General features: G+C 40.5%; 1 protein-coding gene across 5 annotated transcripts in view; it reads left to right on the top strand.

Annotated features, from left to right (window-relative positions):
- Positions 1-3869, top strand: part of HS6ST2 (heparan sulfate 6-O-sulfotransferase 2) — a 322259-nt gene extending 318390 nt beyond the window's left edge. For all 5 annotated transcript variants that reach the window (XM_005872822.2, XM_005872823.2, XM_005872820.2 and 2 more), the window contains one exon: positions 831-3869. In XM_005872822.2, the coding sequence (XP_005872884.1) occupies positions 831-1728 (898 nt within the window). In that variant the 3' untranslated portion in view covers positions 1729-3869. The remainder of the gene's footprint in view (positions 1-830) is intronic.
- The last annotated feature ends 14377 nt before the right edge of the window (positions 3870-18246 follow it).

The following is an 18246-nucleotide window of genomic DNA, read 5'->3' as shown; positions in this document are numbered from 1 at the left end:
TAGACCAGAGCTCTGGGTGGGAGGGGGCAATGGGGGATAAGAACACATTTTAATACCTTAATCAACAAAGAAAAAATAAGATATTCTGATTAAGCCCTAGCCAGTTTGGCTCAGTGGATAGAGTGCCGGCCTGCGGACTAAAGGATCCCAGGTTTGATTCTGGTCAAGGGCACATGCCCAGGTTGCAGGCTCCATCCCCAGTAGGGGGCGTGCAGGAGGCCACCAATCAATGATTCTCTCTCATCATTGATGTTTCTATCTCTCCCTCTCCCTTTCTCTCTGAAATCAATAAAAAATTTATTTAAAAAAAGATGATATTCTGATTAGACTGGATATTGAGAAAAAAAAAGCTTTTGTGTATTTAGCAAGAAAGATTAGAATTTATTTTCACTTATCAATTCCATATCACTTCAATAAAATCACTTACTTCCAACTGATTCTTCATTTCATGATCATTTAATGGGAGTTTGCATGGGGCGGTTTGAAATAAAATGGTTGCCTACTTAGCAAATGGGGCCACTGAAAGGATTTTGTCATTGTTTGGAGAGAGAGAGAGAAACAGAGGGCAAGTCAAGCACGACAAGACGGATGTCCTAGGCCTAAACTTTTGATAACCAGCAAGTTAGGTGAAAGAATTAGCTATCTGGACAGGCTAGTGAAACTAAAGAGAGGAGACTACAGCACAGTTCACAGGGAAAATGCCACCAGATCTCCATCATTCCCCTTTTGCCTTCCTTACTAGCCAGTGAACATCGCATATGCCATACACCTCCCTGATGCCACTATGTCACCCACACCCCTGACTGTTGGTCTTTGTGCTTTTTCCATAGGAACTTCCACTATATCACCATCCTCCGAGACCCAGTGTCCCGGTACTTGAGTGAGTGGAGGCATGTCCAGAGAGGGGCGACATGGAAAGCATCACTGCATGTCTGCGATGGAAGGCCCCCAACCTCTGAAGAGCTGCCCAGCTGCTACACTGGTGATGACTGGTCCGGCTGCCCGCTGAAAGAGTTCATGGACTGTCCCTATAATCTGGCCAACAACCGCCAGGTGCGCATGCTCTCTGACCTGACCCTCGTAGGCTGCTACAACCTCTCTGTCATGCCCGAAAAGCAAAGAAACAAGGTCCTCCTAGAAAGTGCCAAATCGAATCTGAAGCACATGGCATTCTTCGGCCTCACTGAGTTTCAGCGGAAGACCCAATATCTGTTTGAAAAAACCTTCAACATGAACTTCATTTCGCCGTTTACCCAATATAATACCACTAGGGCCTCTAGCGTAGAAATCAATGAGGAAATTCAAAAGCGGATTGAGGGACTGAATTTTCTGGATATGGAATTGTACAGCTATGCGAAAGATCTCTTTCTGCAAAGGTATCAGTTTATGAGGCAGAAGGATCATCAGGATGCTAGGCGGAAGCGTCAGGAACAGCGCAAATTCCTGAAGGGAAGGTTCCTTCAGACCCATTTCCAGAGCCAGGGTCAGGTCCAGAGCCAGAATCCGAGTCAGAATCAGAGTCAGAACCCAAATGTGAATGCAAATCAGAATGTGACTCAGAATCTGATTCAGAATCTGCTTCAGAATCTGACTCAGAGTTCGAGTCAGAATTCAGTCCAGAAAGAAAACCGGGAAAGCCCGAAGCAGAACCCAGGCCAAGAGCAGAGTGATAGCAACACCAGCAATGGCACCAATGACTACATAGGCAGTGTAGAGAAATGGCGTTAAATGGCTCCCAAAGGCTTTTGCGCACTCTTCCCAAAGCGCCAGTAAAAATATGGCAAATCTGAAAAGATGAGAGTGTCCAAACACATCTTGCTTCCTTAAATTTGGAAGCTGAAAAGTTAAGATGTTGCCTTTACAGTTGCCTTTCAATTATATGTTATACTGTGCGTGGGTAGAACAAATTTCAATATGTAATTAAATTGACCCCTCCCTTTTTTTTTGGTTTGTTGGACTATTTATACAATCCAAAAGCCAAACCAGACTCACCAGAAATTGCTCTATAGATATTGTAAGAAATTCTTAAATTCGTTATAAAGACAAAATGAAAACAAAATATGACCACTTAACTTACTGCTAAAAAAAAGGACTTTAAATTATTTATGATACACTGTTAAAACTCAGTCTTAGAAGCATTTTTTTTCAGGGGTTAGCATGAATATAAACATACAAAGCCTAAAATTAAACACACAACCTTTCGTTTTCTACATTTTACCAAAATATACAAAATGAAAAATTTCTCTCCCAAACATGGATAGTTTTATGTAAAAGTGTTGGCTTTTCAAGTAGAACAGGATCATATCTTGTTATTTAAGAGATGTTTAAAATTTTAAACTTTTCTACCTTCTACTCTCAAAGGTTTTAAACAGGGTGTATCTCATATTAACAGAACACTTTTTTTTTTCTAAATGGAATACCAATGTAAAGATCTAATTTCCAGATAATTTCTGGGCACTGTAATGTCAACAATTCTGGAATCTTTTGGCGCTGCTTCTCATTTATTTTAAGGCTTCTGAGTTGTGCTCATTCCAAACTAACCCATTTATAGAATCTTTCTTCGTCATCTAAATGGTGTGTTGCTGAATTTATTGTGATATATAATCCTGGATAAAAGTCAGGATTTTCTATAGAATTGTCTTATCAATATTTGTGTAGTGAAGTCCTTATCAAGAAACTCTTGAACAGGATAATGTGTCTAATAATATTGCTGAAGTTATTCTTGATCAAATAGAATTGAACCTGAATGTGAATGAATTGTTATTTACTTTTGTACATTTTATTGTAATGTTTCCAGTTGGGCTGGCTATTTCTAGCCCATTATTTCTTTTTCGTGTTGACAGATTGTAGACAATTACACAAGAAAAACAATCGTAGACTAAGCATTAGGATAGCCAGTTATTCAATAACACCAAAACCGCACCTTGATTCTTTGAGGTTAACCCTCTACCAGGTTATGTTTTAAGAAAGAACCAAAGGAGACAGTGTTCTGCCATGAGGTTAAGTATCAGCATATAAGTTGAGGAAAGTTAGTCTATCAATAAATACTTTAGGGTATTGATTATGAATTGAGCAGGGCAAAAAAGAAAGTACATAATTCACTGTTCTATGCAGCATTTTACAGATTTTGCTGTACTTTTTAAAGAACTTACACTAACCCCCTTGCTGCCAATCAAACAAGGCAACTGGAAGTGGCATTTGTTTTCAGAAGAGCCATGCTTAGAAGTGTGACCATAAGACACATCTTGTACAATCTGCTCATTTGCATGATGTAGTTTCATCTGTAATAATATGGCCACAAGCTGGACAAGAAGCTGAGTATTTGAATTGAAAATAAATTTTCTTGACTGAGCTTGTGTCAAAATTCCAAAATTTTGCTTTGTCTGACAGTATTGCAGTTCTGGGAATTCTGAGAACTGAAAAACAGAAAGGAATTAAAAAAATAAATAAAACATACCTTCAAGTCAAAGTATTTTAGAGTGAAACTATTTTGTGTACATTGTGTTTTTAAAATAAAGACTCTGTAGATCACTGTGGTATTTCAAATTTGTTTCATTTTAATTGATAATGTTTGCTCTTAAAACTGATAGTTACTGTTAGAAAGCAAGATGAAGCCCGAGCCAGTGGAAAAGCTTGTTTCAGAAAATCATTTTGTGTTGTTGCTGTGATGTGCATGGTTTGCAGAGATTAAGTGCATTTTTTTCTGTCTGTACTGATTATTGTATATAGGGGATGTTATAAATATACTTTTTTGTCAGCATCATGATTTCAACTGTAAACATCTGTCCAAATGGTGTAGCTTTACAAACCATTCACTGATTTTGTGTAATTTAACAATAGATATGAAATAAAGTTTAAATTGCAGGCTCTGAGTAATTTCGTTATTTTAGTTGAGGTTTGCAGCCTCTAGACATTATGACTTCACAGACAGAATTCTCTTTTCTCAAGGAGTTTCCTTTTTTTCCTTTTGGCCACCTGATATGGAAATGAGATGGCCCATTCTAATCTAAATGGCTTTAGCTTTGGCTGCTTTCCTCTGGTAATCCACACTCTTCCCTCTTTTGAGTAAAACAGAGTTGCCCATGAAAGACAAGGTTTGGTATTGTATTTTAGTCAGCTCAGACCGCTATAACAAAATATCAAAACTGGGTGGCTTAATAACAGAAACTTATTTCCCACAGTTCTATAGGCTGGAAGTCTGAGGTAGAGGTGCCAGCATGATCAGGTTCTAGTAAGGACCCTTATATCCCTTGCAGAATGCCATCTTCTTGCTGTGTCCTCACATGGCAGAAACAGCTAACTAGCTGTCTGTCCTCTTTTTAAAAAGGGGACTAATCCCATCTATGAGGGCTCCACAGTCATGACCTAATTACATCCCAAAGGCCCTACATACACCACCACATTGGGATTAGGGTTTCAACAGATGAAATTCGGGGTGGGGGCACATTGAACCCATTATACTATGCAAATGAATGTGTGTTTTAATTTAAAATTCATTAAAGTATATATGTGCATGTCTTAGAACATGCAGGAAGGAAAAATAGCACTCCTTATTTCTTATCTATCCCCTGTGTCCACAGGAGAGAGGTTAAAGGTAAGCAATAAAGTGTTAGTTTTTAAACTCGTGGAACACAAGGTGCTCTATTAATATCTAATGTACATTTTTCTTCAAACTTATGGTTAAGACTATAGATGGGGATGATTTGTCCTTGCCCTTTTCAAAAGAGAATTTAGGTATTATTTCATTGGGATTAAAGGGGAATTTAACTATGCTCAGCATGTAAACTATTTATACTTAGAAAGTTTTGCTCATCAACTGTTTATTGAGTAATAATTGAGTGACCAAAGCTCCTGATTGTATAAGGGTCCCACAACCCCTTAGGAAGAATGGTGAACAGGAACATAAAATATTTAGAAAATAAAGACTTTTTCCCTTGAGGAGGATAGCCTTGGAGACCTGGGCTCTATTACTGAAGTGGGGAACAGGTAGAGGACCTGCACTATGCTTCAGATCACAAGTTCGGGGTTGGCTACTAAGGAAATTGGCTATTGAGGTAGCCCAGAGGGGAGCTATAATGAAGAATTAATTCATTAGCCCAGTATCTAAGGACTTATGATTCTCCATAGGAGTTATAACCAAACTAGAGGCCCAGTGCATAAAATTTGTGCACGGGGCGGGGGGGAGGTCCCCTCAGCCCAGCCTGCCTGGACCCTCTCCAATCCGGGACCACTTGGGGGATGTCCAACTGCCGGTTTAGTCCTGATCCCTCTTATAATCCTGGACCGCTGGCTCCTAATTGCTCACCTGCCTGCCTGCCTGGTCACCCCTAACTGCCACCCCCTGCCGGCCTGATTGCCTCTCACTGCTTCTGTGTGCCGGCCTGATTGCCCCTAACTGCCACCCCCTGCTGGCCTGATCACCCCTCACTGCTTCTGCAGGCTAGCCTGGTCACCCCTTACTGCCCCCCTGCCAGCCTGGTCACTCCCAACTGCCCCCCCTGCAGGCCTGGTGTCCCCACACAGCCTGCTTGTTCAGTTGTTTGGTTGTCCCTCACTAACCTCCCTGCCAACCTGGTCGTAGGCAGCCATCTTGTAAGAGTGTGAGGGTTAATTTGCATATTACCTCTTTATTATATAGGATAAGAGCAGGGCTATCTTGGAGGGGTAGGAGGTCTACAAGATCTGTCACACGTGCAGAGATTATTTCCTTCCATGGGTGGTGGTGAAAAGAAACATAAAATCATCACATGACAGGTTTGAGACAACTACAATTTCCCCACGCCTGAGACACAGAAGAGACCAACAGAGTAATCCAGGGTGATGTGATGTGCAACCCACAGATTTCTTGCCCTGACTTAAGGAGGAATTTCTCCTATCAGTTTTACTAAGGATCAAACTATGCAAACAAACAAAAACCAAGTATTTGTAACTCATCTAACAAGACACAGTGCATTCTGAGTCCAAATGTAACCTCATGGGATTGTGGGATACGGTAATCCTAATTAGATCAACACCTTAAAAATTCTGAAGTAAATTTATAATACATCAATCAGACCTTCACAAATGTTCAAAACCCTTGGAACTGCCTGAGAATAGTATCTTGAAAACAAAGCAAATCAGTTGTTTCTCAGTACAAGAGACGCTGTTCTGAGTAGCTAGAACAGGGGTTCAAAAACTATGGACCTGGGCCAAATGCAGCCCTCCACCTGCTTTTGTAAATAATTTTTTTTGAAACTCAGTCATGCACATTCTTTACATATTTCCTCTGGCTTTTCTCACACTTACAGAGGCAGAAGTAGTTGCAACAGAGATCTTATGACCTGAAAAGCTTAAAATATTTACTTTCTTGCCCTGGAGAAAAAAAAAATCGGTCAACCCTTGAGTTGGAGAGCCAATTAAAACTTCCTAAACAGTGAAATCTTGGCAGAGTTTATAATGATCATAGAGTCTGAGAGAATACAGGGGTGTGATTCAAACAATATACTTCCCAATAACACAACACAACATTTACTGAATATATATTACATGAAAGTCACTGCATTAGGCTTGAGAACAGGGAAGAATCTGATCTTTTCTCTCTGGATTATGGAAGTCTAAACCAAATGCTGTGTTACAGAGTATAGTTAAAAGCTTAATTAATTTTTCAGTGTGTGTGTTTAATCACGTGCTTCTAAAAACTTAAAACTATATAGAAGTATGTAAAGTAAAAAGTGAAATTACCTACACAACTCTCACTCTCACTCTCCCAAAATAACGAGTGTAATTATGTGATTTCTTCCAGACCTCCTTGTCTTATTCACATTCAAATCTAATATTCTTCCTAGTCCCCAACTCTCTCTCTCTCTCTCTCTCTCTCTCTCTCATCATATTGATAGCAAAAATAAAACCATGTTGCCGAAACCGGTTTGGCTCAGTGGATGGAGCTTCGGCCTGCAGACTGAGGGGTCCTGGGTTCGATTCCGGTCAAGGGCATGTACCTGGGTTGCGGGCACATCCCCAGTGGGGGATGTGCAGGAGGCAGCTGATCAATGTTTCTAACTCTCTATCTCTCTCCCTTCCTCTCTGTAAAAAATCAATAAAATATATTAAAGAAAAAAAATGAAACCATGTTGCTGTCATTGTTACTCAATTTCCATTTTTTAAAAAAGTTCAAAAGTATATCATGGTTTTCCTATAAAACTGGAATATAATGGATAGTTTGCCCTAAGCCCCCAAACTGAGTACTGCTGATGTTTTAGGTTGCGAGTGCAGGTCCTGGATCCATACTGCCTGGGTTTGAATCCCAATTCTACCACTTACTAGCTTTGTGACCTTAGGGAAGTCACTAATCTCTCCATGCCTCAGTTTCCTCATCTGTAAATGGAGAAAATAATAGTTCCAACTTCAGAGGAATGTTGTGAGAATTAAATGAGTTCATATTTGTAAAGCACTTGGAACAGTACTTGACACAGAATAAGTCTTATATGTGTTTGATAGTATTATGATGATGATTATTGTTATTAGTATTGAAGGCTAGATGCCTAATAAGTGCTTATGTGTTTTATAGCTAAAGACTGACCCTGAGATCAAGAATTCAAAATGTTGGCAAGAAAAGAAGCAAAAGGTAGTATATGTCCTATTGTATACAAAGAACTTTTCTAAAAATAACTATATATATATATATCAAATGTTATAGAATTAAATGTATAAATACCCATTTGAATGTAGCCAGTGATAAGTATTCTGAAAGATCCACAAGATGCCAAGTGAGTCACTGATACTCTCTCCAGCAATGAAAATGCATTATCCGACGTCCCTAGCTGATTTGGCATCTACTTTATAGCACTTAGCCAAGGATGACTCACCACCAGCCTCCTTCCTTTCCAACCCAACTCTCCACCCAGCATTGCCAGAGTATGAGGCTGTTTGTACAATGAGATCTGAGAGAGGCCCAAAGGTCGAACTGCCCGCCTCAGAGGTCTAGGTTGGTGTCTGGAATTCCCACACTCCAAGTCTGTACTCTGGGTGAAAGCAGCCTGTCTAGAAGACCCTATTAAGATGCATATATGCTGCCTAGGAGGTAGGAAGGAGAGTAACCCATTAAAAGTTAGCACATAATAATTTATCAGATTAGTAGTTACGAAGGACCCTCAGGGAAGGGGATACCCAAGGCTTATAAATTCAGGTAGCTCACTTCACTTTAAAAAAAGAAAATGAAAAAGAATACTTTCCTTCTATGCCATTTGAATTTTAAAAGTTTGATGTTGTTGCCTTAAGGGTAGGATACGGTTCAATAATCCTCATCAAGTCTCATTAAGTTGTATAAATGCAATGCTCATTATGCCTGGTAAATCTTGTGACTTCACTAAACTTGGTAAGATTTAATGGTGCCTAACTGGGCTTAAGAAAAGTTTAACAGTTTTTGTCATTTAAAAATGCTCCACTGGATTTCATGTGACTTAAGAGAACATGAGAGGATGTGTCAAGTCTAAAAAGAGAGTGCTATACCATAGCTTGGTAGGACTGAACCAGCCAGCTGGAGCCAATCCTAACCAGCCTTTTCATGGATTAATTAAAACACATGAGTAGTTTTTTCCTCAGGCCTGAAAGAGGTCTTTTCTCCTTGAAACTAGCTATAGCAGGATCCTCTGCCCATCAAGGTCCTTGGGATTACATGGCAACTACTCTTGAATTTGATCAGAGAGGCAGATTTAGGCTTCACAAAGCTACACAGGTAGTAAGGAAGGTTAAGTAAGAAGCCTCAGCATTGAGTAGTCAAGAGGAATAGGATTTATTGAGAATGAGCTTGACATAACAGGCATCAATAGTTTCCCAATGTTCCCCAGAGCCCATTGCAGTTGAAACCATGCTTTCCTCAAACTCCCAGGAACTTGGCAGCGTGGACATTGTTTTGATTTCCCAGCACTCCCACTGTAAATCAAGTTTCTCTGTTGCGCACCTGGATGCTCATAATACCTTCTTAACCACTCTCAAGTCCTCAGCCTCTTTATTAACCACCATACTCACCTTCCTAAAACTGTGTCTTGATATCTAATTTATGGACTTGTAGCCTCAGAATCCTCCCTGATGTATTTGTTTAAAGATAGATTTCATGGGTCCCACAGAGCTTCTGAATCAAAATATCAGGTGCAGATAAGGACACATATGTAATACCATAATCAATAAAGAAATTTTTTTAAAAAGTGAAAAAAAATCTCAGGTGCAAAATGAGGTTCTCCTTTTTTTGTGAGATGCTAAGATGCTTAGGTAAATTTGAGAGCTACTTGCTTAAATCATAGGTCTGATTACCACACTGTCCTCAGAAAGCATTGGGGGCTCTCTACTATCTGTGAATGAAAGCCCACACTCAGCTAAATGCACTAAATTCTCTATAATCTGAATCCAATGCTCTTCCCAAACTTGATGTTGAATGCCACCCTGCTAGAACCTTTGTTTCAGATTAGAATTCTTTACTCCCTTTTCAGTACTGGGACTTCCAAAATGAATTTGAATAGGAGTTTTTGAGATATCATTGATTTTAACAGTTCATATATAAAATCTTACATAGGCTGATTGCCATCTTAATAGAGTTTTAATGAACTCTAATAAGCTTTGGGTCAAATGCAAGTAGCTACCAATTAGAGCAAGCAAGTAGAGCAGGTGAAAGCTTCCACCCTGAATGTGTCTGTACAGAACATAGGAAGCCAACCCAAGATGGGCACACTTCAAGCTGGTGGAACATGAGGTGTGATGACAAATTGGTCATTCAGATCACACTGGAAGCTCTACTCTCATTCCCTGCTTGATTCCCATAGCTTTAGCCACCATGCCCCATGTGGTGGCTAGGCCAGACCCAGACTCTGGAAACACTCCCATCCTGAGTGTGGAGGCATTTTTTTCACCAGCTTTACCTATGAACCCAGTGTCCAGCTTCTGGTAATTTGATTCTGTTCTATAGTCCATTCATTTGACAAACCTGCATTACGCACTTTACTGTGAGTTAGGGCCCAATGAAGCAGGAAGCCAGGAGGGGAGGTCAAAAAAGGCTTTATTATGAAAGTGATTCCCACTGTGTCTCTTTTTCAGGGCTAAGAGCCCTGCTCCAAACCCCCATGAATAAAACTCACTGGTAGAACTGCATGTCTCCAATTGTCTTTAATCTGCAACTGTCTCCTATTCACAGAAGCTCCGTAGAGGAGGCTTTGACAGCTCAACTTGAGGTACTTAGTTGGTCTTGCTCCTGGAGGGACATTTCTGAACTTAAGCTGCTGTATAAAGTTATAACAGTCCCACTCCACTAAGGAAAAATAGTTCTTATTCAGCCAGGAGCCTTTAATGCCCATATCTACCAACATTCTGGTGAGATTGAGAGCTCAGCTTAACAGTGCATTCTAACCATCGATGTGAAGAGTTCAACTGCTGGTGATGCTGAAGATAATTATGATGATGATCAATATTATTTATTAAACATCTACTGCATGCCAACTGCTCTTCTGGGCCAATAATAATAATACTAATACTAATACTAATACTAATAATATATAAAAGCCTAAGCAACTGTTATGATGCACACTGATCACCAGGGGGCAGATGCTCAATGCAGGAGCTACTTCCTGGTGGTCAGTGTGCTCCCACAGCCAACCTCCCTCAGCCAGTCAACCTCCCATGATCACTCCCCCCAGGCCGGCTGGCCCCGATCAGCCCCAATTGGGGCTGGCCAGCCAACCTCCCACGGTCCCTCCCTCCCCCCTGACAGCTGGGTGGTCTGTGTGTGGTCCCATTGACAACCTCCTGCAGCCAGCCAATCTCCCACAGTCCCTTCCCCCAGCCCCAGTTGAGGCCAGCTGGCCAACCTCCCGCAGTCTCTCCCCCAGGCCGGCTGGCCCCGATCAGGACTGGGCGAGAGAGCCCCGATCGGCCTGATCTCAGGCCAGGCCGAGGGACCTCACCCATGCACAAATTCGTGCACCGGGCCTCTAGTAATAATAATAACAACAACAACAACAATAATAATAATAATAGACAAGGACAATAGCAACAGATAATATTTTTTGTATTATAGCTCTGGTGCAGTACTAAGTCCTTTACATGCATAACTTCATTTAATCTTCACAACCACCCTGTGAGGCAGGAATAACTACTTCCCATGTTTTAAAGAGGAGTATGTTGAGACCCAGATGAGCTTAAATAACTTGTCCAATAATTCAGTTAGTTAGAGGCAGGAACCCATATCAAACCCAGTTGGAACTGCAGAGCTCAATCTCTTCACTTTATGCATTATTTAAAACATTTATTGTGGGATGATTTAACCCTCTATAAAAGTAGAGAAAATAGCACAATGGACCCCTATTTCCCTATCACTCAGTTTCAGCAGTTATCAACTCTTGGCCAATTATCTTGGTTAATCTATGTCCTCATTTATTTCCCTACAGTCTGTAATATTATGAAGTAATTCTCAGACATCATCTGTAAATGTTTCATTGTGTATGTATCTCTAAAGAAGCTTTATCTCATTATTTGTAAAAATGCTAAAGAGTAAGTTCTATTAGTTCTTTTATACAGATAAGTAAATTGAGGTTCAGAGAGGTGTATCCCAGGCCGCAACTAGTAAATGGAGGGTCTGAGTTTCACATCCAGGTCCGTCTGATTCCAAAGCCTTTGCTTTATCCCAAATGGAATTCTCTTTTATAACAGAAGCTTCCTCCAGAATAGCATATAGTCATAGAAGACCTTGAGCTCCTGATATAGACAAGCTAGCCTTCTTTGAAATTTAATTACAAATGGCTTATTTCCCAATTAGGAATATTTACAAAGTAATTGGCTTCCTTCTGGATCTTTGGTTTTCACCTTGCTCAACACTTGTTGCTGACCCACAGATATCCAGGCCACATCCTTGGAAGGGAATTGCCTAATACCTTTGCCCTTGGAGAGGCAGCCTGAGATCATCTGACCCTTGAGCCCAATATTATTAGCCCCATAAATATTCTTCTAGGTCTCATAAATGGAAGCAGTCAACCTTGGCCCTTGATGTCAAGATTTTTGATCAATAGCTCTGTGTGTTTTTTTCCCCCCAAAGGCATAATTCCTGGTTCAACTCTAGGGCATTACAGAATATTTCTAATATTCAACGAAATGGTTTTGGTCATCAGTCTGAGTTGGGCCCTTGGAACTTGATATATTGCATTTCTTATTAGAGATCAATCTATATATACACTGTACTTCTGTAAATCAAAGGAGATATGGTCTCCATACTTCGTGGGTAAGATGTATCTGGAGTAGCAAAAATTTTTTGGAAATCATCTGAAAGCATTTTTTAAAACTTCTTTCAACTCTAACAACTCAGACCCTCCATTTACTAGTTGTGCGGCCTGGGACACACCTCTCTGATAATACCGCTAGGGGCCCAGTGCATGAATTTGTGCACCTTGAAAGGAACTGTGGGCCACGATGTTGTGGTAGGCACAGGGACGGGTCTCGGTCCATCCTCCATCCCCCTGCCTGGCCCCTCCCACCGCAGCCCTGGGTCCCAGTCCCCTGTCTGCTGGCAGCCTTACTCCCGCTGCCGCTGCTCCCATGTGCTGATGGCGCAGGTCCCACTCGCACCCGCTGATGGCACATAGCGATTGGGGACAGCGTCAGCAGCAGGGCAAGAAGTGGCTCCAGTGCTGGCTGTGGGTATAAGTGGGGCTGGTGCTTGCAGCAGGTGCGAGCACTGGGTGGGACTGTGGTGCGTGGGAGCAAAGAATTTTCAGTACCCAACAAAGGCTTGCCCCAACGACAGCGACCAGTGCCCTGCCTTGATCTGGAGCCTGTGCTCACCTGCTCCATCATCTCGCTGCAGCCAACACCCACCATGTTCCGCACACGCCCCCTGGTGGTCAGTGCACGGCATAGCGACCAGTTGTTCGGTTGTTTGGTTGTTCCACTGCTTGGTCTATTTGTATATTAACCTTTTATTATATAGGATATCATGCAAACCCATATCACATTTCCACCCTCCTTCCCTCATTTTTCAGGTTTACCTTGATATCCAGAAAGGGCAAGTGACTTGCTTAAGGTCACACAGGGAATTAGTGGTAGAATTAAGATCCCATTTCAGATCTCTCTTGGTCTACACTACACTAATCCTATATAATAAAGAGCTAATATGCTAATTAGACCGAACAGCTGAATGACCATCAGAATAATCTTCCAGACAAAGCCAGGGCTTCGAGGGCCAGCTGAGGCTGCAGCTGGGGCTGCATTGGGCCTCTAGTGTTTTAATAAAAGATTTTTAGCACTTTCATTTATTTTGCACTCTTCATTCCATTGACTGTTGACCTTCAGCCTAAAGTAGAACTTTCTCTGGGATTCTTACTCTAATAATAAAACTCCCTGGGTTCATAATCCTGGCTGAACCCCTTATTAACTGTATGACTTAGGGTAAATGACTTCATCTTTCCAAGCCTAACTTTCTTCATTTGTAAAACTGAAATTATAATAGTACTTACTCCATGGATTTGTGGTAATGATTAAATGAGTTAAAACATGCAAAGTGTTTTAGAACAGAGTTCTGGTATTTTGCAATTTGATTGGATTAATATAGGTAAACATTTATAGCCCAGAAGGAATTGATTACTTTTGACTAATATGTTTTATTCATTCAGTACATTTTATGTAACATCTACACTGTTTTTCTTGGTAATGTTTTACATTCTTCCCCACTCCATTCATTGTATTCTGATAAGTTACCGAATAATTGGATTCTGTCATTAAAAGGAATATTTTTTACCTAAAATCCCTGCAGAAACTAGTTTTTTTCCTTTCTTTTCCTTCCTTCCTTTCTTTTTCTTTTTTTAAATCTTTTTTTGTGCTTTATATTTTTCTCCCACTCTTCCCTCATGGGGTCTGGAGCTGTATTTTATACATGGTAGGCACTTTATTGGACATAGTAACATCTGTGTAAAGTTGGCAGATACCCTTTTTAGATAGATGAAAACAGTGTCTATTTTCAAAAATTCTAGGAATTATTATTTAGCAGATGCACATTGTGTACTCAGCTCTGTACTCATGATTTCTATTATTCTATATCATTATCAGTCCATATGTTTCCATTTTTGTTATGAAAACTGCAATTATATTTATTATTAGTACTAAATTTTAGCATTATTTCGTGCATTCAACTTTAATCCCTTGTGGTATATAACCAACAAAATGGAATCTTTGTAAATAAAGCACGCTCAGTGAATATCTTTGACTGTCATTCCAAATGCCTTTCATGATCTGGCTCCTGCTGACTTGACTGTGTCATCTCTCAACACTTTCTCCTCACACTCCATTCATGAGCCAAGAAGAGCAATTTGAGTTTCCCAATCAAACCTCATTTCACCTCTAGGTATTTTGCACATGCTGTTCTCTTTGCCTTCAATGCTATTCCTTATCCTCCCCACTTTTGCCTTATCTATTATCATTGCATGCTCACCCATCCAATAACACACACACACACACACACACACACACACACACACTTAGCACAGTTAATCCCTGCTCTTCTATCAGACTCTGCTTCAATGTCACCACTTCTGGCAAGTCTTCCCTGACCTCCAAATTGGATGTAGTCACATTTCCTCTGTGCTTTCTTCAGCCCCTGTGTCAATGCCCATCCCAGAACTCATCCCAGCACAGTAGTCTTTTGTGTGAATGCTTAATATCTTGTCATCCTTTGATTTATATACACTTTGGAAAATTTGATAGGGTTAGGCATATTTTGGGGAGGTAGTGAGTAATGCTGTCTGAGGTCATTTCTATCACTAATTCTTTTTTAAAAATTTATTGTTGAAAGTATTATAGATGTCCCCCCTTTTCCCCCATTGACCCCCTCCCCCCACCCTACCCCAGGCCTTCACCACACTATTGTCTGTGTCCATGGGTTATACATATGTGCATATAAGTTCTTTGGTTAATCTCTTCCTGCCCCTCCACCCAATGGAAAACAGTATGGAGTTTCTCAAAAAAAATTAAAATGGACCTGCCATTTGACCAAGTGATTCTACTTCTAGGAATCTATCACTCATTCTTATGGTTGTCTATTTATCTCCCCCAGTAGACTATGAGATCCAGGAAAGCAGGAATGTGGACTGTCTTGGTCATCTTCATAGTTCTAGTGCCTTGGTAGTCATTTGTTTATTTATTCATTCATGCAACAAATATTTACTGAGTACCTACATTCAAGTGTCTATTCTCATACTGGATATTCAGATGTGAATAAAAGAGATATGATACTGACTCTCATGGAGTTTGCAGCCTAGCATTAGGGACTGACATTAATCAAAATGTCTTACAAGTCACTTATAATGCCATACCACGCTAAGTGCCATGAAGGAAATATATAGAGGGAAGTGACAAAGGTTAACAGAGAAGGAATATTTAGGGTGAACAAGAAAAGCTACTTCGGGTGGTGACATTTAAACCATAAAGTGAAGGATGAGAAGGAGCTCATCATACAAAGGCAGAATGTCAGGAGAGAGGAAGCATATTTTAGGTATTCAATACATTCTTGTTGACTCAATTAATGAATTGTGGGTGAATGTTTAAATGAATACTTCTGTAAAGGCTTTTGTTGTGAAGGGTTACTTGTAATATAAAGAATCACCCCTGATCTCTATATTCTCTATCTTGGATTTTCCTCTACAGGCTGACCTGGTCTATCAGTGTTCTAATGTCAGTCCTTCAGCTGGTAGTCCTTGAGATGATGGCAGATGCTGTCAGCAGGGAGTGCCCAGATTCAGCCATTCACTCAGACCACTACTTACCAGGTCTTAATGCACATGACAATAGCATCACAATAGCATCATGGCTCCTGGCTTTGGGCAGCTTCCCAACCTGACAACTCCTCTCTAGAAGCTCTCTTTTGGCAATAATCAGCCTTTTATGTGACTAGTTAGGATGTTGTTCTATCTGATTTATATACTTTGAAAAATTTGAAAGCAGTAGGCATAGTCTTAGAGGTGATGAAGTAGGAAATTTGTAATCATTTCTACACAGGGTTAAATATTGGATCCTTGGTCGTAAAGATAACCTGAAAACCCTCTGAACCTCTTTTAAAAGGTCACATATTGCTTTGAGTTTTATTTTGTGTGTGCTTACCTTATCTCCCTACTGAACTTGCATATATTCTTTATGGTCAAAGTGTGCTGTCTAGACATTCTCTGTCTCCCATTATTGACTTGCCCATAGTAGACACACAAGACCTATGTATTTGGATTAAAATTTTCCATTGAGGAAATTTGAGACTTTCTTAATTGAATTAAATTCTTGGAAAGACTGTACTAACTTCAAGGACAGTTTGTGACATAGTGGATTTTCTTTGTGTGTGGCCCATCGTTAATGTGGCTGTATCACTTAGGGGTTCACAATATACTGGTACACACATTTGTTTCAGGGATACGACCACACAATTGTGGGAGTTGTTCAAGCCATCTTGGCAAGGCAGTTGTCTTTGGGTCTGGTGCTGCAGCTTGAAATCCGCAGCAGGCAGTTAGGAAGGGAAGATTGATGTAAAGTGGAGAGAGCAGGAACATGGTGGGTATCCTGCAGAGGCCTGAACACTTTGTCTCAGAACTAAATATATACACACCAGGGCCAGATATTGGAGAAGCTGCAGGCCAAGCCATGTCCCCACACCAATGAGGTGAACCAGAAGATAAGCCACAAGATGTGTGAGCTGCGACATGTTTGCTGCATTTTGGGCCTCCACATCTCCAATGAGAATCTCTTTTGTGAAGCACTCTAACCAAAACATACAGGGAAGGGTATACTGGAAAATTTAGTTCAGCCTAAGTCAGTGATGGCGAACCTTTTGAGCTCGGCGTGTCAGCATTTTGAAAAACCCTAACTTAACTCTGGTGCTGTCACATATATAGAAATTTTTTGATATTTGCAACCATAGTAAAACAAAGACTTATATTTTTGATATTTATTTTATATATTTAAATGCCATTTAACAAAGAAAAATCAACCAAAAAAATGAGTTCGCGTATCACCTCTGACACGCGTGTCATAGGCTCGCCATCACTGGTCTAAACTATATGACATTAAACTGATGGAAGCTGTTAGCAGAGTGCGGGCGCGCACGTACAGTGCGATTGAAACTTCGTGGCCCATGCGCAGAAGTCGGTATTTTGTGGAAGAGCCACACTCAAGGGGCCAAAGAGCCGCATGTGGCTCGCGAGCCCTAGGCAATTGGGCTCATTAAGCCAACACAATGAACTTGACTCAGCCCTCATTCTTTGGAGCCTAGAAGATATCAAATACTCCTTAGTCTTTATAGTAGAAGACTATAATGAGCTTCAGTCAAATCTGCTTGAGTGTGTTGGAGTTGCCTGTTGAACTGAATCAGCCTCAGTGTGCTTTGATCCAAACATTTAAATATTTCACATCATCAAATCCCTCAGAGAGATGCCATTCTACTGACCTGATAAGGTGATTTTTTTTCTGCAGTGATTAACCTGATTTTTGTTTATTAGGGTCGTTTTGCTGATGAAGCAAAATGTATGTAGTTACCTGTGCTTCTTAATTGCTCAGGGGCTATATAGTATTATAGTAGAATTGTTCAAAAATCAAATATAGACCTGCTATTCAGGGTAGGTGATATTGGTGATTAAAGAAAATAGTACTTTTGTGAAGAATTTATTCTGGAAGTCCCTTTATCTGACTTTAAAAATTTCTGATTGAGTCTTTACTGGTTAAGGCATTGAGACAGTTTTGACAGGAGAGCGAGAAAGAGAGATTTGGGCAGGGGGACAGGAGAGAGAGAGAGAGAGAGAGAGAGAGAGAGAGAGAGATTTGGACATTGGGTAAGCCTTGCTAGCATAGCTTTTCATTTCCAATTATGGCTGGGATGAGAACAAGAGAAGACAAGATGGTAAAAGACCCTTTACAAAATTTCAGCAGAGAGGATCTTGGCAAGTTATGTGCAATTTACAGTCATGGCCACACGATGGTGCAGTGACTGTGTACATGGTGTACACTCTAATAGGGGGAATCTAGGTCCTCTAAATATTCAGCTTTCTTGTTTTTCCATATGGGACCTAAGCACTGGAAAGATAGCAAATGTGGAAGAGAGCCAGGGAATTTGAACATTTTACCAAAATGTTATCTGCAGTGTTTGAGAATGAATAAAACCTATTTGCAGCCATACTTAGCTCTGAAATCCTGGTGATGGGTATCAGGTATACAATCTGTAAATCTGTCAGCTAGTTATGAAGTTCTTTGCTTTGTTACTTATGC

Source organism: Myotis brandtii, unplaced genomic scaffold (genome assembly GCF_000412655.1).
Source record: "Myotis brandtii unplaced genomic scaffold, ASM41265v1 scaffold393, whole genome shotgun sequence".
Classification (NCBI taxonomy): Eukaryota; Metazoa; Chordata; class Mammalia; order Chiroptera; family Vespertilionidae; genus Myotis; species Myotis brandtii.
The sequence above is the reverse complement of the archived record's forward strand: the minus strand, read 5'-3'. Positions and strand labels throughout refer to the sequence as shown.